This window comes from Sminthopsis crassicaudata, chromosome X, assembly GCF_048593235.1.
Source record: "Sminthopsis crassicaudata isolate SCR6 chromosome X, ASM4859323v1, whole genome shotgun sequence".
In the NCBI taxonomy this organism is placed as follows: domain Eukaryota; kingdom Metazoa; phylum Chordata; class Mammalia; order Dasyuromorphia; family Dasyuridae; genus Sminthopsis; species Sminthopsis crassicaudata.
Window position 1 is genome coordinate 4,278,479 of NC_133623.1, and position 18,422 is coordinate 4,296,900.

Sequence of the window (18,422 nt, forward strand, 5' to 3'; positions counted from 1 at the left end):
CCTCCCATGGTCCTTCCTACCCGAGCAGTTGAAACTGCCCTATCCCTGCCCAAAGGGAGCTTCCTTCCAGAGAGGGGCACCCCGGGGCCTAGGGAGACCCAGGGGAGGGGGTCCTCCAAGTCCTTTCGATAACTGCAGCTTAAGGGGGTAGCTGGCGGCGGGGCCTTCTCTTCACCGGGAGCGTTCCCAGGCCGCAGCACGCAGGCTGCAAGGTGCTCAGCCCAGCCCACCTTCCCGCAGGAGAGGCCGACCTGGCACGGGGGGGGGGGGGCTCCCCGGCACTGCCCCCGCCCCCTGTGTCCCCTCGGTTGAGCCCCGCTTTCCCGCCCGGGCACCGGCTCACCTGTGGGCGCCCCTATCTGCCTCGGCCGGCCGAGGAAAGTGTGCTCCGCCCCCTCTCCCCCGAGGACTCAGCCCAGGGGCGCTCCCCCTCACCCAGCCTCGCGAACTTGGTAGGAGTTTGGGGCACTGCCAGCCAGGTCTCCCCTCCCCGAAGTCCCCTGTGCTCCTGCTTACCTGCCCCACGCCCGCCGCCTCCGGCCAGTTCCTCCGCTTAGGAGCTGCCGCTCAGGCTCAGGTGCGAGCTCGTGCTGTCACTCACGCCCAGCCTCGGTTCTGCCCATCTAACCTCCGTCTGACCCTTGGGGGCTGCCTTCCCCCGCCCCTCCCTCAGACAACCTGTGGAGAGCCCCTCGAGGCATGCCGGGACTTGTAGTTTCTCAGAAGCTCCTGGCTGGACCGACACCAGCCCCTCCCCACGCCCGCCCATCGGCCGAGCCCCGGCTTCCCTCACACAGTAGTCGGTGCGCTCCCCTGGGCCAACCTCCATCTACAATCTTTCTCATTCCCACGGCTCAGAAGGGTGCAGGAGGCCTGAGGCGGGGACCAGGCACCCCAGGGGAGGGTGGGAGGCAGGTGTGAGTGCTGAGGACCCAGCAAGGGGAGGCCTGGTCACCAAATCCCTTGGCCCTGTCCAGGGGCTCCTCGGAAGAGTGACCCCTTCTCTGCTTGCTGCTGCCCTCAAGAACCAGGGGACTTACTTTGCCGTCTGATTGGAAGCTGAGCCCTTCTCCCTGGTCCTTGTGAGACTGAACTTCCCGAGACCAGCTTTCTTACTATTTGTACACAGTGAGCACCTAATAAAAGTTTCATTCAAAATTTGCTAGCGGGCGTCACAGTGGTTAGAGCTCTGGGCTTGGAATCAGGAAGTCCTGAGTTCAAATCCAACTTGTACAATTAGCTGTTTAAGCCAGGCCAAGGCATTTAGCCTTAACTTCATCTGCAAAAATGGGAGCAATCAAAGGACAGAATGATGCTGTAGCACATGGCAAATACTATTGAAATGCTCATTTTATCACTATTATTCCCAAGGAGCGACTGAGCTCATTTTACAGATGAAGGACCTGGACTCCCTGCTCCCTAGACTATCCGTGCTCTGCTTAGTCCTAGGAAAAAGGACGGCTGGTGTTTACCCACCAAGGGGCACTTTTCTTCCTGAGGACAGGACAAACGTCCTAATCTGGTCTGAAAGGGGGCCCAGCCAGTCCCTAAACAGAAATCTCGCTCACACGGTCCCTGAGTTGTCTCCTATTTGAGGGTCTCTGTCAAAGGGAAGTCCGGCCCCTTCCCATCAGGGACGTCTCTCATTAGAGAGCCCTCCCTGACATTAGGCCGAAATTTCACTCTTTGCCTGTTCTGCCCAGTATCACTCCCGATTCTGCCTCCAGGACCAAGCAAGGCAGGCCCGCTGCCTCTTCCACTCAAAGAGGGCTTGTGTGTCCCCTTGAGCCTTCCCTTCTTTGGGTCCCCAGTCCCTCTATATGGGTTGATATTATAGTCGTTGCTGACTTTTGAACCCTTTCAGTCTGAAAATGTGATGGCTGGAACCAAATACAACCCAGTGGCCCCCAACGGCTGAAAACGCTGGCGAAGTCTGAGATGTCGGTGGCAAGGACACAGACAAGCACTGGGCTTATTTTACTTTTATTCTGTCAACTTCCACAACATCGCAGCTTTCTTTTTAAACAAACCAAAAGGCTACACACACCGTCAGTGTCAAGTGCTTCCAGTTGACTGTTGACGTTAAGTCAGACAGCGAAACGCCTTTCTGTGTGAGGGGGCGCCGGCAAGGATGTGGCCAGGAAATCCAGAAGTCCCAGTGCTGGACGCACTAGGCCGCGTTGAGCTGGCCAAACAGCAGTCTGGGCCGTGGGCTCCGTGGGGCAGGCCCAGGGGCCGCCTCCAGGGCAGACTCATCTCTCTAGCTGCCTCTTGCCATCTGACAGTGAGAGGGCAGAGGGAGGTCTTCACCCTGGGGTTCCTGCCACCCACTGTTTGTTCTTCTGTACACTGAACTTGAAGCTTCTCTCAGTACCAAGAACACTGGCTCAGAGTTGTTCTCCGAGCCTAGAATGATTGCCGGGAGAGGGGAAGGGAGAGGGAAGAAGAGCCAGGAGGGAAGGGAAATCAGAAGGAAGAGATGGAAAAACCTTTAGATGTGGTGACCTAGGTATAGGGGCAGGGCCAGAGAACTGAACTTAGGGCAAGGGCTCAGGAACCGCCCCCTCCCTGAGAAATCCTGCTGGGCTAGAACTCTCCCATCAGGCCCATATAGGTACAGTGAGGGTCCTATCCATGTGCACACTCAGCTGGAGCCAGATGTGCCCCACGCCCTCTAAGTGCCTATGGGGAAAGTGGGGGGGGGGCTGGTGGCTGGAGGTCCGGAAGACAGTGAGATGGAGCAGGACAGCCCAGAACCTCCTTCGGGATGAAGGACAGAGCCTACCCATTGACCCTCCCAGCCTGGGACCCTATAATACAGTAACCTAAGAGGAGAGGAATAAGTTAGGATGAAAACAGGGAAAGTGAGTCAGGAGTAGACTTAACATCAAGCCAGCACACTGGGAGCCCTCCCTGGTGAAAGGGTGCTGAGGACCGCTCTAAGTGAGCTTCTAGACTTTGCTTCTGCCCAAGCAGCTCGTGTGGTAGGGGCTTCCCCTCTAAGCTAAGGAGGAAAGGGCAGGGAGGACGCGCTCAGCCTCCTGCAGCAGCCCCTGGCCGGGTAGAGGCCAGCAGCCTCACTGCATGGCGCAGACGCTGTGAGGCAGAAACTCTTGCACGTAGGTAGCTGCAGCTTTCGAGAGGTAGGTCATGGTGCCGAACCTGCCGCTGGGGGCACTGTCGTACAGGAGGGTGCAGATGCCAGATGACGGATCCTTCGCCAGCATGCTGTCGTCTGCCCCGAGTGCTTTCTGGGCAGGTGGGTGAAGGAGAGGGAAAAACATGATTTGCCAGTTTCTGATTCTGCCTAAATGGCTGCCGCCCCACCCGCCCAGTGCCCACCTAGATCTTGGGACAGGACGTAAGTCCCGAGAGTGTGGGGATGGGGATCCATGTATGTGCAAGAAAGAACGGGTCCCTTTCCCACGTCTTTGCGTCTCCAGTCTCTTCCAAGTGGAGTTTAGTGTCTGGAGGCAAATCTGTGTGGTTAGGGAAGAGCAACTTCGGCTCACCGAGACTCCGTTTTCCCCTCTGTAAAGTGGGGACAATGATGACCCTTGAGGTCCTTGCTGTTCACCTCTACCACTCAACCAAAACCCTGGTCGCTGTTGTCTGCAGACCCCCAGGTCACTTCCCTTCCCTCCTCAATGAGTTCAGTATCTGGCTCCCGGTCTTTCTCTCCTCCCCAACTCCTGCCCACATATCCTGCCCGCTTATCACAGCTCTGGATTGCTCCCATCACTGACCGACTTTATTTCTACCCAGCATTATATCCACGTGATGTTGGAAGATGTTTGAAGATGTTCACTGGCCTATGGGGAACACCGATACCCAGGCTTCCCTGCTAAGGCCTAAGGCAGGTCACATCCCTTACGTTATCCTCACCTGCTGCGTACCCAGTCTATAAAAGGGCTACCTAGTGTCATGTGGACTTGGGCAAGTTCTGTCCCCTCTTGCCTCAGTTTCCTTGGCTATATAACGAGGGGGTTGGACCAAAGACCTTTCAGCTCTATGTCCTTTAGGAATACTTGTCAAGACTTTTAGGAAACTCCCCCCTCTTTTACTAATTCAATGCAACTCAAATAGAAAAATGATGTGCTGTTCTCTCATTGTAAATGGCTCTGGGCGAGGAAATTCGAAAGAGTACTGCAGCCCAGCAAATGTCTGCAGGGGCTGGGAGAGAGTGTACCAGGCCATCTAATTGTTTGCAAGAGGCTGTACCCAAACCCTTCCGCCCATACAGAGGTCCGGCTCTGTGGACAGAGCCATGAAGAAGGTCATGAGAAAGTGAGTTCTGCCCCCCCCCTCCAAGGGTTAGGAAGTCAAGAGGCTCCCTGTGCGACCTTGGTTTGGGAAGAAAAGGGAGCACAACAGGAGAAAACCAAAGAATGAAAGAAAAACCGGCTGCCCCAGCATGATTAAGCCAATGAGGCCCGGCCGTCAAACTCTGGCTCGGTCGGCTGTGTACAGACCCAAAGGGCCGCAGGTGGCCCAGCCTGCACGGACCTGCTCTTGGAGGAAGAGCTCATTGGCGATGTGCACGATCCTTTCCACAGCGATGATGCCGCCCACGCTCTGGATTTCGATGTCTGCCAGCATGGTCAGGACGAGGATGGCTTCGACCAGGAGCTGCCGGTATTCTGGCTGAGGAACACGGTTGAGGACGGACTCCACATGAACCGAGAACTTGATCTCCCCTGGTGTCATCTAGGAGAAAAGAGCACCATTGCCACATCGGAGACGCGTGAATCATGGATCTGTGAAGGCAGAAAAACCACCGGAGCCACAAGCAATGTTTTGGCCCCTTCCCAAATAATCAAGTTGCTCCTTGGGAGCTGGGTCCACTGGCTCCTGCCCAGCACTTTGGCCTGGCCTCTGGGTGGAGAAGGGAGGCAATAAGCATTTATATAGTACCTACTATGTGCTAGATACAGTGCTAAGTACTTTTTCCTTTAAAATAAATATCCCATATCTTCAACATAAAGAAGATCCAACTCACTTCCAGTTGATCAATGATGGACAGAGACAACTACACCCAGAGAAGGAACACTGGGAAGTGAATGTAAATTGTTAGCACTACTGTCTATCTACCCAGGTTACTCATACCTTTGGAATCTAATACTTAATGTGCAATAAGAAAATGGTATTTACACACATATATTGTATCTAGGTTATACGGTAACACATGTAAAATGTATGGGATTACCTGTCATCGGGGGGAGGGAGTAGAGGGAGGGAGGGGATAATTTGGAAAAAGGAATACAAGGGATAATGTTATAAAAAAAATTACTCATGCATATATATTGTCAAAAAATTTTATAAATAAATAAAATTTATTTATTTATTTTATTATATATATATATATATATATATTTTATAATATTATCCCTTGTATTCATTTTTCCAAATTACCCCCCCTCCCTTTATTCCCTCCCCCCGACGACAGGCAATCCCATACATTTTACATGTGTTACAATATAGTCTAGGTACAATACATGTGTGTGAATATCATTTTCTTGTTGCACAATAAACATTAGAATCCGAAGGTACATGCAACCTGGGTAGATAGACAGTAGTGCTAACAATTTACATTCCCCTCCCAGTGTTTCTTCTCTGGGTGTAGCTACCTCTGTCCATCATTGATCAGCTGGAAGTGAGTTGGATCTTCTTTATGTTGAAGATTTCCACTTCCATCAGAATACATCTTCATACAGTATTGTTGTTGAAGTATACAGTGATCTTCTGGTTCTGCTCATTTCACTCAGCATCAGTTGATTTAAGTCTCTCCAGGCCTCTCTGTATTCCTCCTGCTGGTCATTTCTTACCGAGCAATAATATTCCATGACCTTCATATACCACAATTTACCCAACCATTCTCCAACTGATGGACATCCATTCATCTTCCAGTTTCTAGCTACAACAAAAAGAGCTGCCACAAACATTTTGGCACATATAGGTCTCTTTCCGCTCTTTAGTATTTCTTTGGGATATAATCCCAGTAGTAGCGCTGCTGGGTCAAAGGGGATGCACAGTTTGATAACTTTTTGGGCATAATTCCAGATTGCTCTCCAGAATGGCTGGATTCTTTCACAACTCCACCAACAATGTATTAGTGTCCCAATTTCCCCACATCCCCTCCAACATTTGTCATTATTTGTTCCTGTCATCTTAGCCAATCTGACAGGTGTGTAGTGGTATCTCAGAGTGGTCTTAATTTGCATTTCTCTGATCAGTAGTGATTTGGAACACTCTTTCATGTGAGTGGATATAGTTTCAATTTCTTCCTCTGAGAATTGTCTGTTCATATCCTTTGACCATTTATCAATTGGAGAATGGTTCGGTTTCTTATAAATTATGGTCAGTTCTCTATATCTTTTGGAAATGAGACCTTTGTCAGAACCTTTGTTTTTAAAAATATTTTCCCAATTTGTTCCTTCCCTTCTAATCTTGTTTGCATTAGTATTATTTGTACAGAAACTTTTTAGTTTGATGTAATCAAAATCTTCTATTTTGTGATCAATAATGATCTCTAGTTCTCCTCTGGTCATAAATTCCTTCCTCCTCCACAGGTCTGAGAGGTAGACTATTCTCTGTTCCTCTAATCTATTTATTATCTCCCTCTTTATGCCTAAATCATGGACCCATTTTGATCTTATCTTGGTATAGGGTGTTAAGTGTGGATCCATATCTAATTTCTGCCATACTAATTTCCAGTTTTCCCAACAGTTTTTTCCGAATAATGAATTTTTATCCCTAATGTTGGAATCTTTGGGTTTGTCAAAGATTAGATTGCTATAGAATAAATAAAATTTAAACAAAAAAATTATATACTTAAAAATCTTAAAAAAATATCCCATTTGGCTTTAAGAGAGGGGAAATGGAGGACACACAGAACGTTCTCAACCCTGGGACCAGGAGCAAAGCCTGGAACGCTCAGCCCTCTTCAGCAGATGAGAGGCTGCCCACGCTGACTACAGTGGGGCCTCCTCCATTGCTAGGCCCCATGGGCCATTCTGATTCCCCCATCTCTGTCACCACTGTCCTCTCCTCACCATCGACCTGAGTGGACAGTGGGCAGAGAGGCTGCCCTGCTCCTAGTCTATGCCCGACTTGGGGCCGGGGGCTTCCCATTGCTCAAGCAAACATTTCTCCTTTTTCTTGATGTGATCCCTGAGCAAGGAGCCTAGAAACTCTCTGCCCACATCCAGGACTTTGCCGAGTGGCCACAGCATGCAGCACCCCACAGCAACTCGGGCTTAGGAAGCGACTGGGCTCTTACCTCTCTGGTCGTCGAAGAAGGGAGAACGAAGCCTTCCACGGAGAGGCCGTGGCACTGCACGAGAGGAAAGCTCGGGTGATTAAGCAGAAACGGCAGACTTCAATACTCTTTGCCAGGCTACACTAACACCAGAGCATTGCAACACCGGGTATGGTCAAGGATCACAGGGCAGAGGAGAAAAAAAGCTTTTAGAAGGCCGGGGGTTGGCCTCATATTTGCCATTCTCTCTGTAGCAGCTGGACCTTAGAAAGTGCTTGGGAAAACCTGGTTGGCCTGGGAAGTTCTGAAACCCGAATACCCAGGACATGGGTTGGGACCTCATACCCAGAAGCCAAGATGGCACGGGACCGTAGGGTAACCCTTCTGCCCCGTGTGGATTTGTGTTTGGGAAAATGTGCATGTGAGTAGGCATGCAGGGGCCAGACTAGGCCCACGGATCCAGGGAATACCTGGAAAACTTGGCAGTTCTACATGCCACCTACAGGGGTACTAGCAAGCCAAACAACCCCAAAATGCCCCAATGCTGCTAGGGGTGCACTCAGGTTACGAAGGGGGATCTGGAGGTCCCTGGCCCAGCTCCCCGCCATGCTCCACCTCCATTCTTTAGGCCTATAGCAGGACAAAGTCCGGCCCCATGCCCATGTTACGCAAAGAGGTCACTCTAGGTTAGAAAGCCAACATGGTCCCCCCAAGAAGGAACCTCAGAAAGACCCCAAGAGAAACCCTGGTGAGAAACAGCTGCCTTCCAGGGGCGGCTCCCTCCTACTGAGGGCAGTGGAACATTTGTTCTTTCATTCTCACTGCCTCAGGGATCCAGCAGCCACCCAATCGTTGGAACAAAGCCAAGTCCTCCGTGCTATATAATGGCAGAAGATGGCTAGAACCCAGCAGGGCCCTGTCCAGTCTCTCCGACACACTCAGTGACGTTCTAGGTGTAACATTCAAAAGGCCCCCCAAGGTTGCCCCTGGAAATCCCTGCCTTTTTAATCAGTTTTGGCTTCCGAGCCAAATCTCCATTTGGGCATCGGGTCCCAAGCCACCATATTGCCAGTACCTTCAGTGATCTGGCACTGGCAGACCTGCTCATGAAAGGCTCCTGCACGGCCACCTCTCCATAACGAATCACTGAGTAGTTCCTCCCTAGCATGGAAGCGGCAAAGCTAGCTCAGTTCTAGGGGAAGGTCATCAAACCTGAGGGAAGACTTCCTTTGCTGGCAGACAGAGAAATCCACTCCCCCTTTCCCTTCCCAAGAGACCATATCCCTGGGAGGAAGTGAGAGCTACTGAGTGAAAGCTACCCCTTGAGCTTGGGAGACTAGTCCTCGAGGGAAGAGAGCCTTTTGCTATAGTAAGGAAAAGGAGAAAAGGGGATATGGAGTGAGGGAGTAGGGAAAAGTCAGGCCTCTGCCTACCATGAGAGCCCAGTGCTATTCTGGCTGAGGGCTCACAGGGGATACGAGGGGGAAGCCAGCCCCAAAGCCACAACATGGGGTCAAACCTTCTGCAGGACCTTCCACACTTTCTGATAAAACCCGATGGGGACCCTATTCAGGGCTCCATCGAGTCTACGCCGGCGCTGCCACTGGCCCTGGCGAGAGTCTTTCCAGACCTGCTCTCCAAAAGTGCCTGAGAAGGAGCCCCCACTTGGGCTTAATGAAGGTCCGGGAGACTGAAACAGAAAAGAGAAAAATCCAGTGGAGCCAAGGCAGAAAAAGGGGGACGGCTGCCATGCTCAAGCCTGGCATCCCATTTGCCATAGCGTCCCAGAACACTGCCATGCTCTCGATCACCCAAGGTCCCAACCTTGGAGATATCCCCTATTCCATTCTCTCACGCCTTTACCCTACATCGTGCCCTCTCTTGCCTAACTTAGGTTTGTCAAAATCCATTGGACTAGAATTCCATCAAGGGAAGCAACTTGGAAGCTAAAAACTGAAATTGGTTGAGTTCATGGGAACAACAAAATCCCCAGTACTTGGCATGCTGCCCTACCCCCCTTCCCCCCCCCCAAACTCCAACCAGGACATCAGCCTTCTTGCCCCAACCCTTCTTCTCTGTTGCATTTTTGACAACGACATGCAGACTAAGTGGTTATTAATGACATAAAGCGATTTGTGTGTTTCAACTTAAAAGTGGGCAGAGGGAGCTGGCCGGACGACCACCTCTCTCAGAATTTCTTCCAGCTCTAAATCTACAGTCCCAGGATTCCCCCAAAGCTCAGCTTCTTTAGCCTGCTTTGGCCCTCAACAAGTTACCAGAAAAGGCGAGGATGTCGGCTCAATACTCAGGCCATGGCCACCATTGGGCTAGGGAAGCAAATCAAAGAATACCAATTTCAAAGGAATGGGCCACTTAAAAAAATAGATTAATAAATGCAAAGTTGCAAAGAGGGCAGTATATTATCACCGAAAAGCCCAAAAGAATAGAACTAGTCGAATGCAAACCACAGGGAAGGTAGCCGGCCTACAAACACATCCAATAAGTCTTTTAGTAGAACCGATATCTCGATTAAATTCCTTTTTGGAGGAGGATCAGTGGTAGGAAAGCAGAAGGTATGGCACACAGTGGGATGAAGCTTCTAAGAGCCCCTCAGCAGAAAAGGGCAGAAGAGATTGGCAATTCACTCAGCACTTCACACACAATACACTATCTTCCACCTCCCGGGATATAGAAAATTAGCAAATCGAAGTAGCAGGACGCGTTTTTCTAAATCCCACAGAGAGCCCCAACTATGAGTCTAATGGTAAACAGGCACCCCAGGAAAACCCACTATTTCTCTCTGATCTGGTGATTTGTAGTCAATTCCTCTTGATCACTGCGGATCACTAGGAGTATTTTTTGACATACAAAGCCAGCTGGATTGCCCTCTGGTAAATGTGGCCCCATCCCCCTTTCTAATTTGAATCTCTCTTCCTGGTCCCAGTTTTCTCCAATTCGCCAGGATAAAAATACTTGAATCATAATTATTCCATCTTCTTCTTCCTCGACTTACTCTCTCTTCCTTCTACCAGTTGTCTGTTTGAAAATGTTCTTTCAAAAGGATCTGAATTTTCCCTGCAGGCCTACCTATGGCTACCTTCCTGCACACCTTCATGACCATATATGGAGGAGTGCACATCCACAGTAATCAAGGCACCTATTCATGTGTGTATCTATTTTTGGTCTGGCCCTGTGATTTCGTCACTTTGGGGAAGTCCCTAGTGGTGAAACTCCCTTTACCAAGGCATATCGGCCATTTGTCTCTTACTTTGGCTGCTGTACTGAGGTGCTTTCTCTAGTGGATTTCTTCCCACCATCTCTCCTTGCCTCTTGACTGATCACAAACCTACCCATGTCCCCCCCATGCTGAAGCCCCTCTCACTCGATCCATCCATGCCCACTACCTCTCATTCCACATCTCTCCACTGTCTAAACTCCCTGAGAAAGTTGCCTGTAATCACAGCCTTCACTTCTCCTCTAACCCATCCCAGTTTAGCACAATGGCTGGCACAAAGAAGACCCTTAATAGATATTGATTGATTTACTGACGAAAGCTTCTGCCCTCTGGTTCCTGATCTCAGCAACTCAAACTGGAATGCTTTTGACTTTCTTGTTTCATTAAGGCTCTCGCTCCAAATTCACCAGGCATCTCTTAGCTGCCAAAGCCAATGGGCTGTTCTTAGGCCACATCCTCTCTGACATCCCTGGGGCCTTGGACTCCATCCGTCACCTTCTTCTTGACGCTCTCTTCTGGTTCTCCTCTAACTTGACAGTCTCCTTTGCTGGAGTCAAAGCCAGGTTACACCTACTAACTCCAGGAGGCCCGCCAGGCTCTCTCTGGGGCCCTCTGCTCTTCTCCCTTTATGCCATTTCATTAGTTCCCAGGGTTCAATTAAGTCTATGGAAATGATTCTCAGATCAATTTTTTCCAGCCCTAACTCTGCTGACAGCCAACCTGGCACCTGCAAACACTTATTCATCGTATTGAACTGGATGCCACGTAGACATCTAGAACCCAACATGTCTCAAACTCAACTCATTCTCTTTTCTGCCAAGCCCTCCATGCTTTTTCCATGCTCTCAATCACCCAAGCTCCCAACCTTGGAGGTGTCCTCTATTCCATTCTCTCACGCCTTTACCCTACATGGGATTTGTTGCCATATTTGATCATTTCTACCTTGATAACGTCTCTCCCCTATGTCTTTTTCTCTCCTCTCCCACTTACCCACTCCTGGCCCTTATCGCCTCCCGCCTAGACCGTTGAAATAACTGCTGGTACAATATCTGCCTCAGGTTTCTCCCCACTCCGACCCATCGTCCACTTGGTTACCAAAGGGCCATTCCTAAATCAGCTCCAGGCTGACCACATTACCTTGCTGCTCAATATACTCTCAAAGACCAAATATTTGGCTCTAAAGCCCTTTCTAACCTGGCCTCTTCTTACCTTTCCAGTATCCTTGCATCTTCCTCCCCTCTATGATCCATTCATACTAGCTGTTCCTCGACACGATAGCCCATCTCTCCTTTCCATGACTCTATTCTGCTTGTACCCCATGCCTGGAATGCTTTCCTTCCTCAACTGCGCCTTTTGGCTTCCTTCAATACTCAACTCAAACCCCACTCTCTTCAAGAACCCGGTTCCCCACCCTTCCCCTGTACACACTCCCAAAGACCTCCCTCCCTCTCCTTTTCTGTATGTCCCCCACTGCATTACACGGGTCCTGACCCACAAGTTCTTGCTAAATACTTGTTGACTGGCTGCCTGAGATTAGGTGATTTTAGGGGGCTCTGTTTCTGAACTAATAACCGATCACATGGCTACTCATTTCTGAAATAAGACGTTTTATAGGGATGTTGAAATTGCATTCGGCCATTGATCCTTTGTCATCCGGGACTGAATGTAGTATTCAAATTTCTCGGGAAGAAGGATATGTCGATTTGTACTTTCCCAATTGAGAACACAAATCTGGCATTAACATGAAATGCTCCCAATTTCGTAGGGGACCAACCGGAAAGTCTTCTCCAAATCATTCCTTTGTGCTCGCCAGACAACTCATCCCTCCATTGCTCTGGGTCCAATGGGTAAATGGGTCATTATCTCTACCTACTGGCCATCCACCATTATGGAAGCCAAGTCTTTCCTTAAGTTAGATCTTAAGGAGAGCAGAATATTCCACTGGTGTCTGTTGAGCAAAAGGAAAGGCCCTCTGTGCAACTTGAGCTGCTGTGGCTTTAAAAACAATCCAGCCTGTCTCTGGTCAAATTCAGAGACTATACCCAGAGAGACACGAATCCAGAACGGGCCTCTCTGGAAATCTAGAGCTCTTTCTACTGCTCCATCCTACGGGGCCAGCCAACACCTTCCCCAAAGACAACTGAGCAGGTCTCAACTTTTCAAGATTTAGAAGTGGGACTGGTGATGGGCAAGATGGTGGCTGGGTTCCTTTCCACAGCTGCTCCAAAAGCACTAGTATCTAACTGAGAGTTCTGCTTGATTTGCTTATCTGTGGGCACCTTGCGCCCCGACAAGTAGAATGGGAAGCCCCTTAGGAGCAGGGCCTAGCTGCCTTTGGAATGTATAGGTCACACACACACAGAGCACACAGTAGGTACTTAATACATGCTACCTGGCTGACTGTTTGAAAAGGGGGCTCAAGCACAAATAGCCATCTAGTCTTGAGCACATTTAGCCGTGAAGGGGGGAGCGGCAGCAGAAGCTGTTAAATAGCTAACTTATTTTACCTGATTCTCAACTGAGATAGAATGCCGGCGTAATTCCACCTGGAAGATAAATGAATCTGACTGAGTTCCAAGGGGAAACTGAGGCCCTAATGAGCTTCCTCCCAGCGCTGTTTTACCTGCTTTATGTCATTTTTTAACTGCATGATTCCGGCCCGTTCGGTTCGGCTCACTCCTGCAGCGCCGACTTCATGAATGGAAATAGCGGGGCTGACATTGGAATCGGTAGGACGCACTATGGGTTAGAGTGAGAGAATGAGAGTGACAGCAGGAGACAGAGAGGGAGAGGAAGGGAGGGAGAGATAGATGACAGATGGAGGGAGGGTCAGAGGGAGAGAAAGGGGGAGGGAGGGAGACACACACACACACACACACACACACACACACACACAGAGATAACCTACAGAGGGGAAGAGACAGTACACACAAACACACACATATATACACGGAGGGAGAGGGAGAGTGAAAACACCGGGCTCTGAAAGCCAGAGGCCACTTGACTCCTGCCAGTACTTTCAGTTAACCAATCTGGCCTCTTTCACTTCTCCACCAGTTCCGGGCACCTCCTCTGAGTTCCTCACTGAGGATGACCCAGGAGTAGCTTAAACCTGCCGGGTACCAAACCACCTACCCTGAAGCGACAAGTGCTTTTTTCTGACATCTCTCAGACCTCCAGGGGAATTGCTATGACACCCTCTTTAGCCCTCCTTCTTGGCCACATCTGCTCTAGTCACTTGCTAAGCTCTGTTGATCATACCCGTGATGTGACCTGCATTGTCCTCCACTCACTGGACCGCTGCCCTAGGATAGGTCCTTGGCCCCACCTTACCGGATGGCCAGCAGCAAGGCCATGTAGCAAACGGTGCCCAAGCTGAGCCCCAAGAGCATCATGTGGCTCTGGAGGGATGATACCGAGGAGAGCTCCCGCACACTTGGGATGTGAAAGCCCAAGCCATATTAGAAAGGAGGGCCACCCAATAACAAAAAGCTTAATGCTCATACGTATGCATGAGGCTGAGTAGGTGCAGCTGGGAGCCCAGAGCCATTCAGGCCTCCACTCAGGCCTCCGGGGGCGGAGCTGTAGAAACATGATCCCAACTTCCCACTGTGACAGCCACAAAATGGGTTTCCAGAACCCCCCTCCCACAATTTACTCTGGTAGAAACCAGCACAGACTGGAGAGCTTCAAGCTTACCACTTCTTTCCACACCAAACTCTTTGCCACTGAGAATGTGGTGCAATAGGTTCTTCATGGCCGAAGGACTGAGGTTCATCAGGCTCTCTGTGGCTTCTTGAGCTGCACATGAGAAAACAAGGATGGAGGGGGGGAAGGCCATCGGGGCTTATGGGCCCTCCTCCCTCCCCACTTTTCTCCAGGATCCATTTCCATTGTCATCCATGAGGCTGCATGGACATATTCCTTGCCCCACATCAATCTCCCTTGGAAGAGTACCACTGAATGAGATACCTGAGCAGTTAAGCGACTGCACCAGTTCTGTCGCCATCACCTGGATGATGAGACCGATCCGGAGCCGGAACATCTCCGCAAAAAGGCTGGGCTGAGTTCGCATGTACATGGCCAGGTATACCAGGATTTCCTGGATACAGAACAGTTTAGACAAGAGGAGAGAGAAGATCAGGGGATGCAGGGGGGGCACAACTCCTCGCTAATTCTGACTCAGGGCTCTTGGCAACCAACAATGAAGCCATCCCTCCTTTGAATGTGTTAGTCACCAGTGCCAGCCACTTTGCTCACCTGGGTGAGGATGGAGATGTTTACATCGTTCTCACTTGCTTCATCGATCAGCTTGGTGAGCTCTTCATAGGGTAGGGGACTAAAGAATGAAACTTTCTGTCATTGCAAACTATATTCTAGTCTCACTGGGATCCTCCCACCACCTCCCCCGGCCAAAAATAGACCACGACCCAAGGGATTGTCTTCCACTTGCTCATCACTCCTATCTCAGGGCCCAGGCCCACACACAGTCTCCTTCAGCCCACTATCCAGTTCACTTTCCAGGCTGCCTGATCTTCTACCATCATATCTTTCCTTCTAACGCCGTTCTTTTATCTCCTCTGTTCTCAGAATCCCTGCTCCCTCAAGGAAGGTACCGTGTTGTCATGTAAAGATCTGCCTCTGCCACTTATTCTCTGTGACACCCTAAGCAAGTCACTTCAACTCCAGGTGGGGCGTTGTTTCCTCCCTGGGGAGAGAATTTCCAAAATCCCTTCTGATACTAAAACTCTGACCCTCTGAGCCCGTGTAATAGGGGGGGGAGACCTGGCTTCAAAGGCTTGTTGAGTACTCTTGAATAAGTCACTTCCTCTCTGTATGTGGACAGGAGCTGTTACCCCAGCTTTCTCTGGTTTTGCTCCATCCCCCAACAGAAACCAGTGGGTCTTCCATGAACTGTACAAAATGGCTCCCAAGTAGAGCACGTACCACCTTCCAGCTGGGAGCTTTAAAGCCCAAGTCTCTCCCTTCTCATTTCCATTTTTGATACACCTCATGTCCTGCTCCAGGAAGCTCCATTTCTAAACCTCAAATATTTTATCCCGCCACCTCAGAAGCACTCCAGGTGCCAGGTCCCTTCCTTCCTAAGGCCAACTTAACACCCTCATACAACAGTATCCACTTCTGTGTTTCCCTTTCGGACTCTGATCCCCTCAGAGCAACACTCCTCTTCTTTTTTCTTCCCACTCACTAACACTTCTATTGGCTATCTGAGCCATGCTGAGTTCGAGTGCCTCTTGTAGAGACCTTGCTTTAGGGCTGTAGAACAGCGGGTCATGGCTTGTGCTTTGCTTGTTAATTATGATGCACCATAAGAGTTCTAGTCTTAGCATTAGGAAAACTGGATTCAAATCTGGCCTCTGACACTAGCTAGTTGTATGACCCTAGGTATGACCCTAAAGCTTTACTGCCTTAGGGGATTGCCTAGGAGTCATCTACTAAATTTCAGACCATGGGCCTTTATATAGTTTAGATATATATCCGCCATACATATGTATAACATACAGGCACTATACATTTTTGTTGTTTTCAGCCATTTTCAGTTGTGTCTGAGTCTTTGTGATCCCATTTGGGGTTTTCCTGTGATGATACTAGAATAGTTTGTCTTTTCCTTCTCTAGCTCATTTTACAGATGAAGAAATTGAGGCAAACAGGGTTAAGGAACTTGCTCAGGATCACACAGCTAGGAAGAGAAGAAAGATTGAGTCTTCAAGTTTAGCACTCTATTCACTGAACCATATAGCTGCCCAAAACAAAATTAAAATATCCAAACTATGGAAGAACATGATGGCACAGTGGGACAAAGATCAGCTCCTCCTGCAGAGAAATTTCTTCTTTGTAAATTTATCCCAGAAAGGCTCTCTTCTAAGAATTATAAATAAGATGAGAAAACTGATAAACCATGGAGCCATAAGACTCTAGAGAATCATCAGTGATGGAGGATGGGGAGGAAAAAACTCAACCCTGAAGAACTAGATGAGAGATGGGTTAATTTCTTTTTAAATTTTTTTTAGTATTGGCTTTTTAAAAACATTTAACTTTGAACTGTCAAGTTTTAAGCAACTATCTGTTTCTTAATTCTTACTCTTGGCATCTTAAACTGTTTTTTTAAAAATAATAAATGTTTTTGTATTTGATAACAGATCATATATGATACCAAAAAAAGCAAGAACAAAAAGAAAAGAAGAGATAAATTAAGAATCACTGGAATCCTTGAAAATTATGCTTTAAAAAGCCTGGACAATATATTTCTTTTGTTGTTGGGTTGTTGGGTTTTTTTTTTATGGACACTGTATTTCAAGAAATACTAAACAAAATTAATGAAAAGTACCTGGATTATTAGAACCAGAAGAGATAAAAAGAACCCACTAGTTACCTCCTGAAAGGAATCCCCCAAAGTCTGAAAAAATCTCAGGAAAAGATTTCACAGAAAAAAATACTGCAAACATCCAGAAAAAAGGAATTCAAGTACCAAAGAACCATAGCCAGGATTACACAAGATTTGGTAGCTTCTTCCATAAAGAAAAGGAGATCTTGGATTATAAAAAATACAAAAGGCAACATATAGGCTTGCAACCAAGAATAATTTACCCTGAAAATGTGAAGATGCTTCTGCTTTTTTGGGACTTGCTTCAGGGGCCATGTGATATAGTCCCTGAAGGCCTAGGCTTTTCACAATGCACCTTAAGCTATCATTAATATTTAATCACCTTCAGGCCAGTTCTATTGGACTGCTGATGGAGAGAGCCATCAGCACCCAGAGAGAGGATGGTGGGGACTGAGTGTGGATCACAACATAGTGTTTTCACCTTTGTTGCTTTTGTTTGCTTGTTTTTTTTTCTCATTTTTTTACTTTTCCTTTTCTGTATGATTTTTCTTGTGCACTATGACAATTGTAGAAATACATATAGAAAAATCGCATATGTTTATTCTATATTGGATTACTTACCATCTAGGGGAAGGATTGGGAGGGAGAAAAATTTTTGGAACACCAGGTTTTGCAAGAGTGAATGCTGAAAACTATCTCTGCATGTGTTTTGAAAATAAAAAGCTTTAAACATAAAAAAAAAATATCATCTGCTAACCTGATGTTTATAATATGTTGTGATGGTACTATGGATGGCTAATGGGAAGGCCTATTGGATGAGCCCAGTAACAGAGAGGAGGATGGGAGCCTAGTAGCCTCATTTTCTCAGTTATTAGCATCATGGCTTTCCTCACCTCCATCCAATTAATCTGCACATACTAGGCCTAGGTGCACATGCCCTGTTTCATGTACTGAGTGTAAGTTCCCTGAGAGCAGGGAGTAGTTCCCCCTTACTTCGTATCCTATCACCTTGCACAGTGAGTAGTGCATAAATAAGCGTTGTCTAAATGCTTACGGAATTCACTGCCTTTCTCTGAGTAAACTATGGTCTGGCTCTCATGTACAAAAAAGGGACAAAAGTGAAACACAATTATTATGAGTTCATGTTGGTGGTGGTATGGGAGTATATGAAAAGCCTGTGTCCCAGAACGTGGGGCCCACAGGTGGTGGGATGGGTCCTGGGAGGTCACTGCACAGTACCATATTCCACAGCTCAGCCAGGTTACTGTGAGCTCCTTACAAGGCCAGCTCAAGGCCTCAGTTGTTATATTTCCTGCCACTAACCTTCCTGAATGGTAAGGACCAGAGGGAATCTAACCTTGGAACACAGGAGCATGAGCAAAGATACAGCATAGAGTCGAAGTAGTATCTTATAACCCAAGAGATAGTAACATGAATCATGCAAGAGGGCAGAGCTTGGATGGTGCTGCTGCCAAAGGAGCATGTGCATATGTGGATGGGTGTGCATCCGCAGGGAGGGGGAAAGAAAGTATGCATGTATATGAGTGTCAAAGCATGCACCTGCATGGGTACCTGCCTGGGCA

The 18,422-nt window shown here is 48.5% G+C and overlaps 1 protein-coding gene across 4 annotated transcripts in view; it reads right to left on the reverse strand.

Annotated features, from left to right (window-relative positions):
• Positions 1–1,968: 1,968 nt before the first annotated feature.
• The window catches only part of PHKA1 (phosphorylase kinase regulatory subunit alpha 1), a 50,954-nt gene continuing 34,500 nt past the window's right edge, over positions 1,969–18,422 (reverse strand). For 2 of the 4 annotated variants that reach the window (XM_074278632.1, XM_074278635.1), the window contains 10 exons: positions 14,754–14,832; positions 14,466–14,595; positions 14,193–14,294; positions 13,117–13,232; positions 13,001–13,039; positions 9,535–9,585; positions 8,778–8,948; positions 7,280–7,333; positions 4,507–4,707; positions 1,969–3,251 (listed from right to left, as the gene is read on the reverse strand). In XM_074278632.1, the coding sequence (XP_074134733.1) occupies positions 3,078–3,251; positions 4,507–4,707; positions 7,280–7,333; positions 8,778–8,948; positions 9,535–9,585; positions 13,001–13,039; positions 13,117–13,232; positions 14,193–14,294; positions 14,466–14,595; positions 14,754–14,832 (1,117 nt within the window). In that variant the 3' untranslated portion in view covers positions 1,969–3,077. The remainder of the gene's footprint in view (positions 3,252–4,506; positions 4,708–7,279; positions 7,334–8,777; positions 8,949–9,534; positions 9,586–13,000; positions 13,040–13,116; positions 13,233–14,192; positions 14,295–14,465; positions 14,596–14,753; positions 14,833–18,422) is intronic. The other 2 variants (XM_074278633.1, XM_074278634.1) reach the window with 2 other exon arrangements.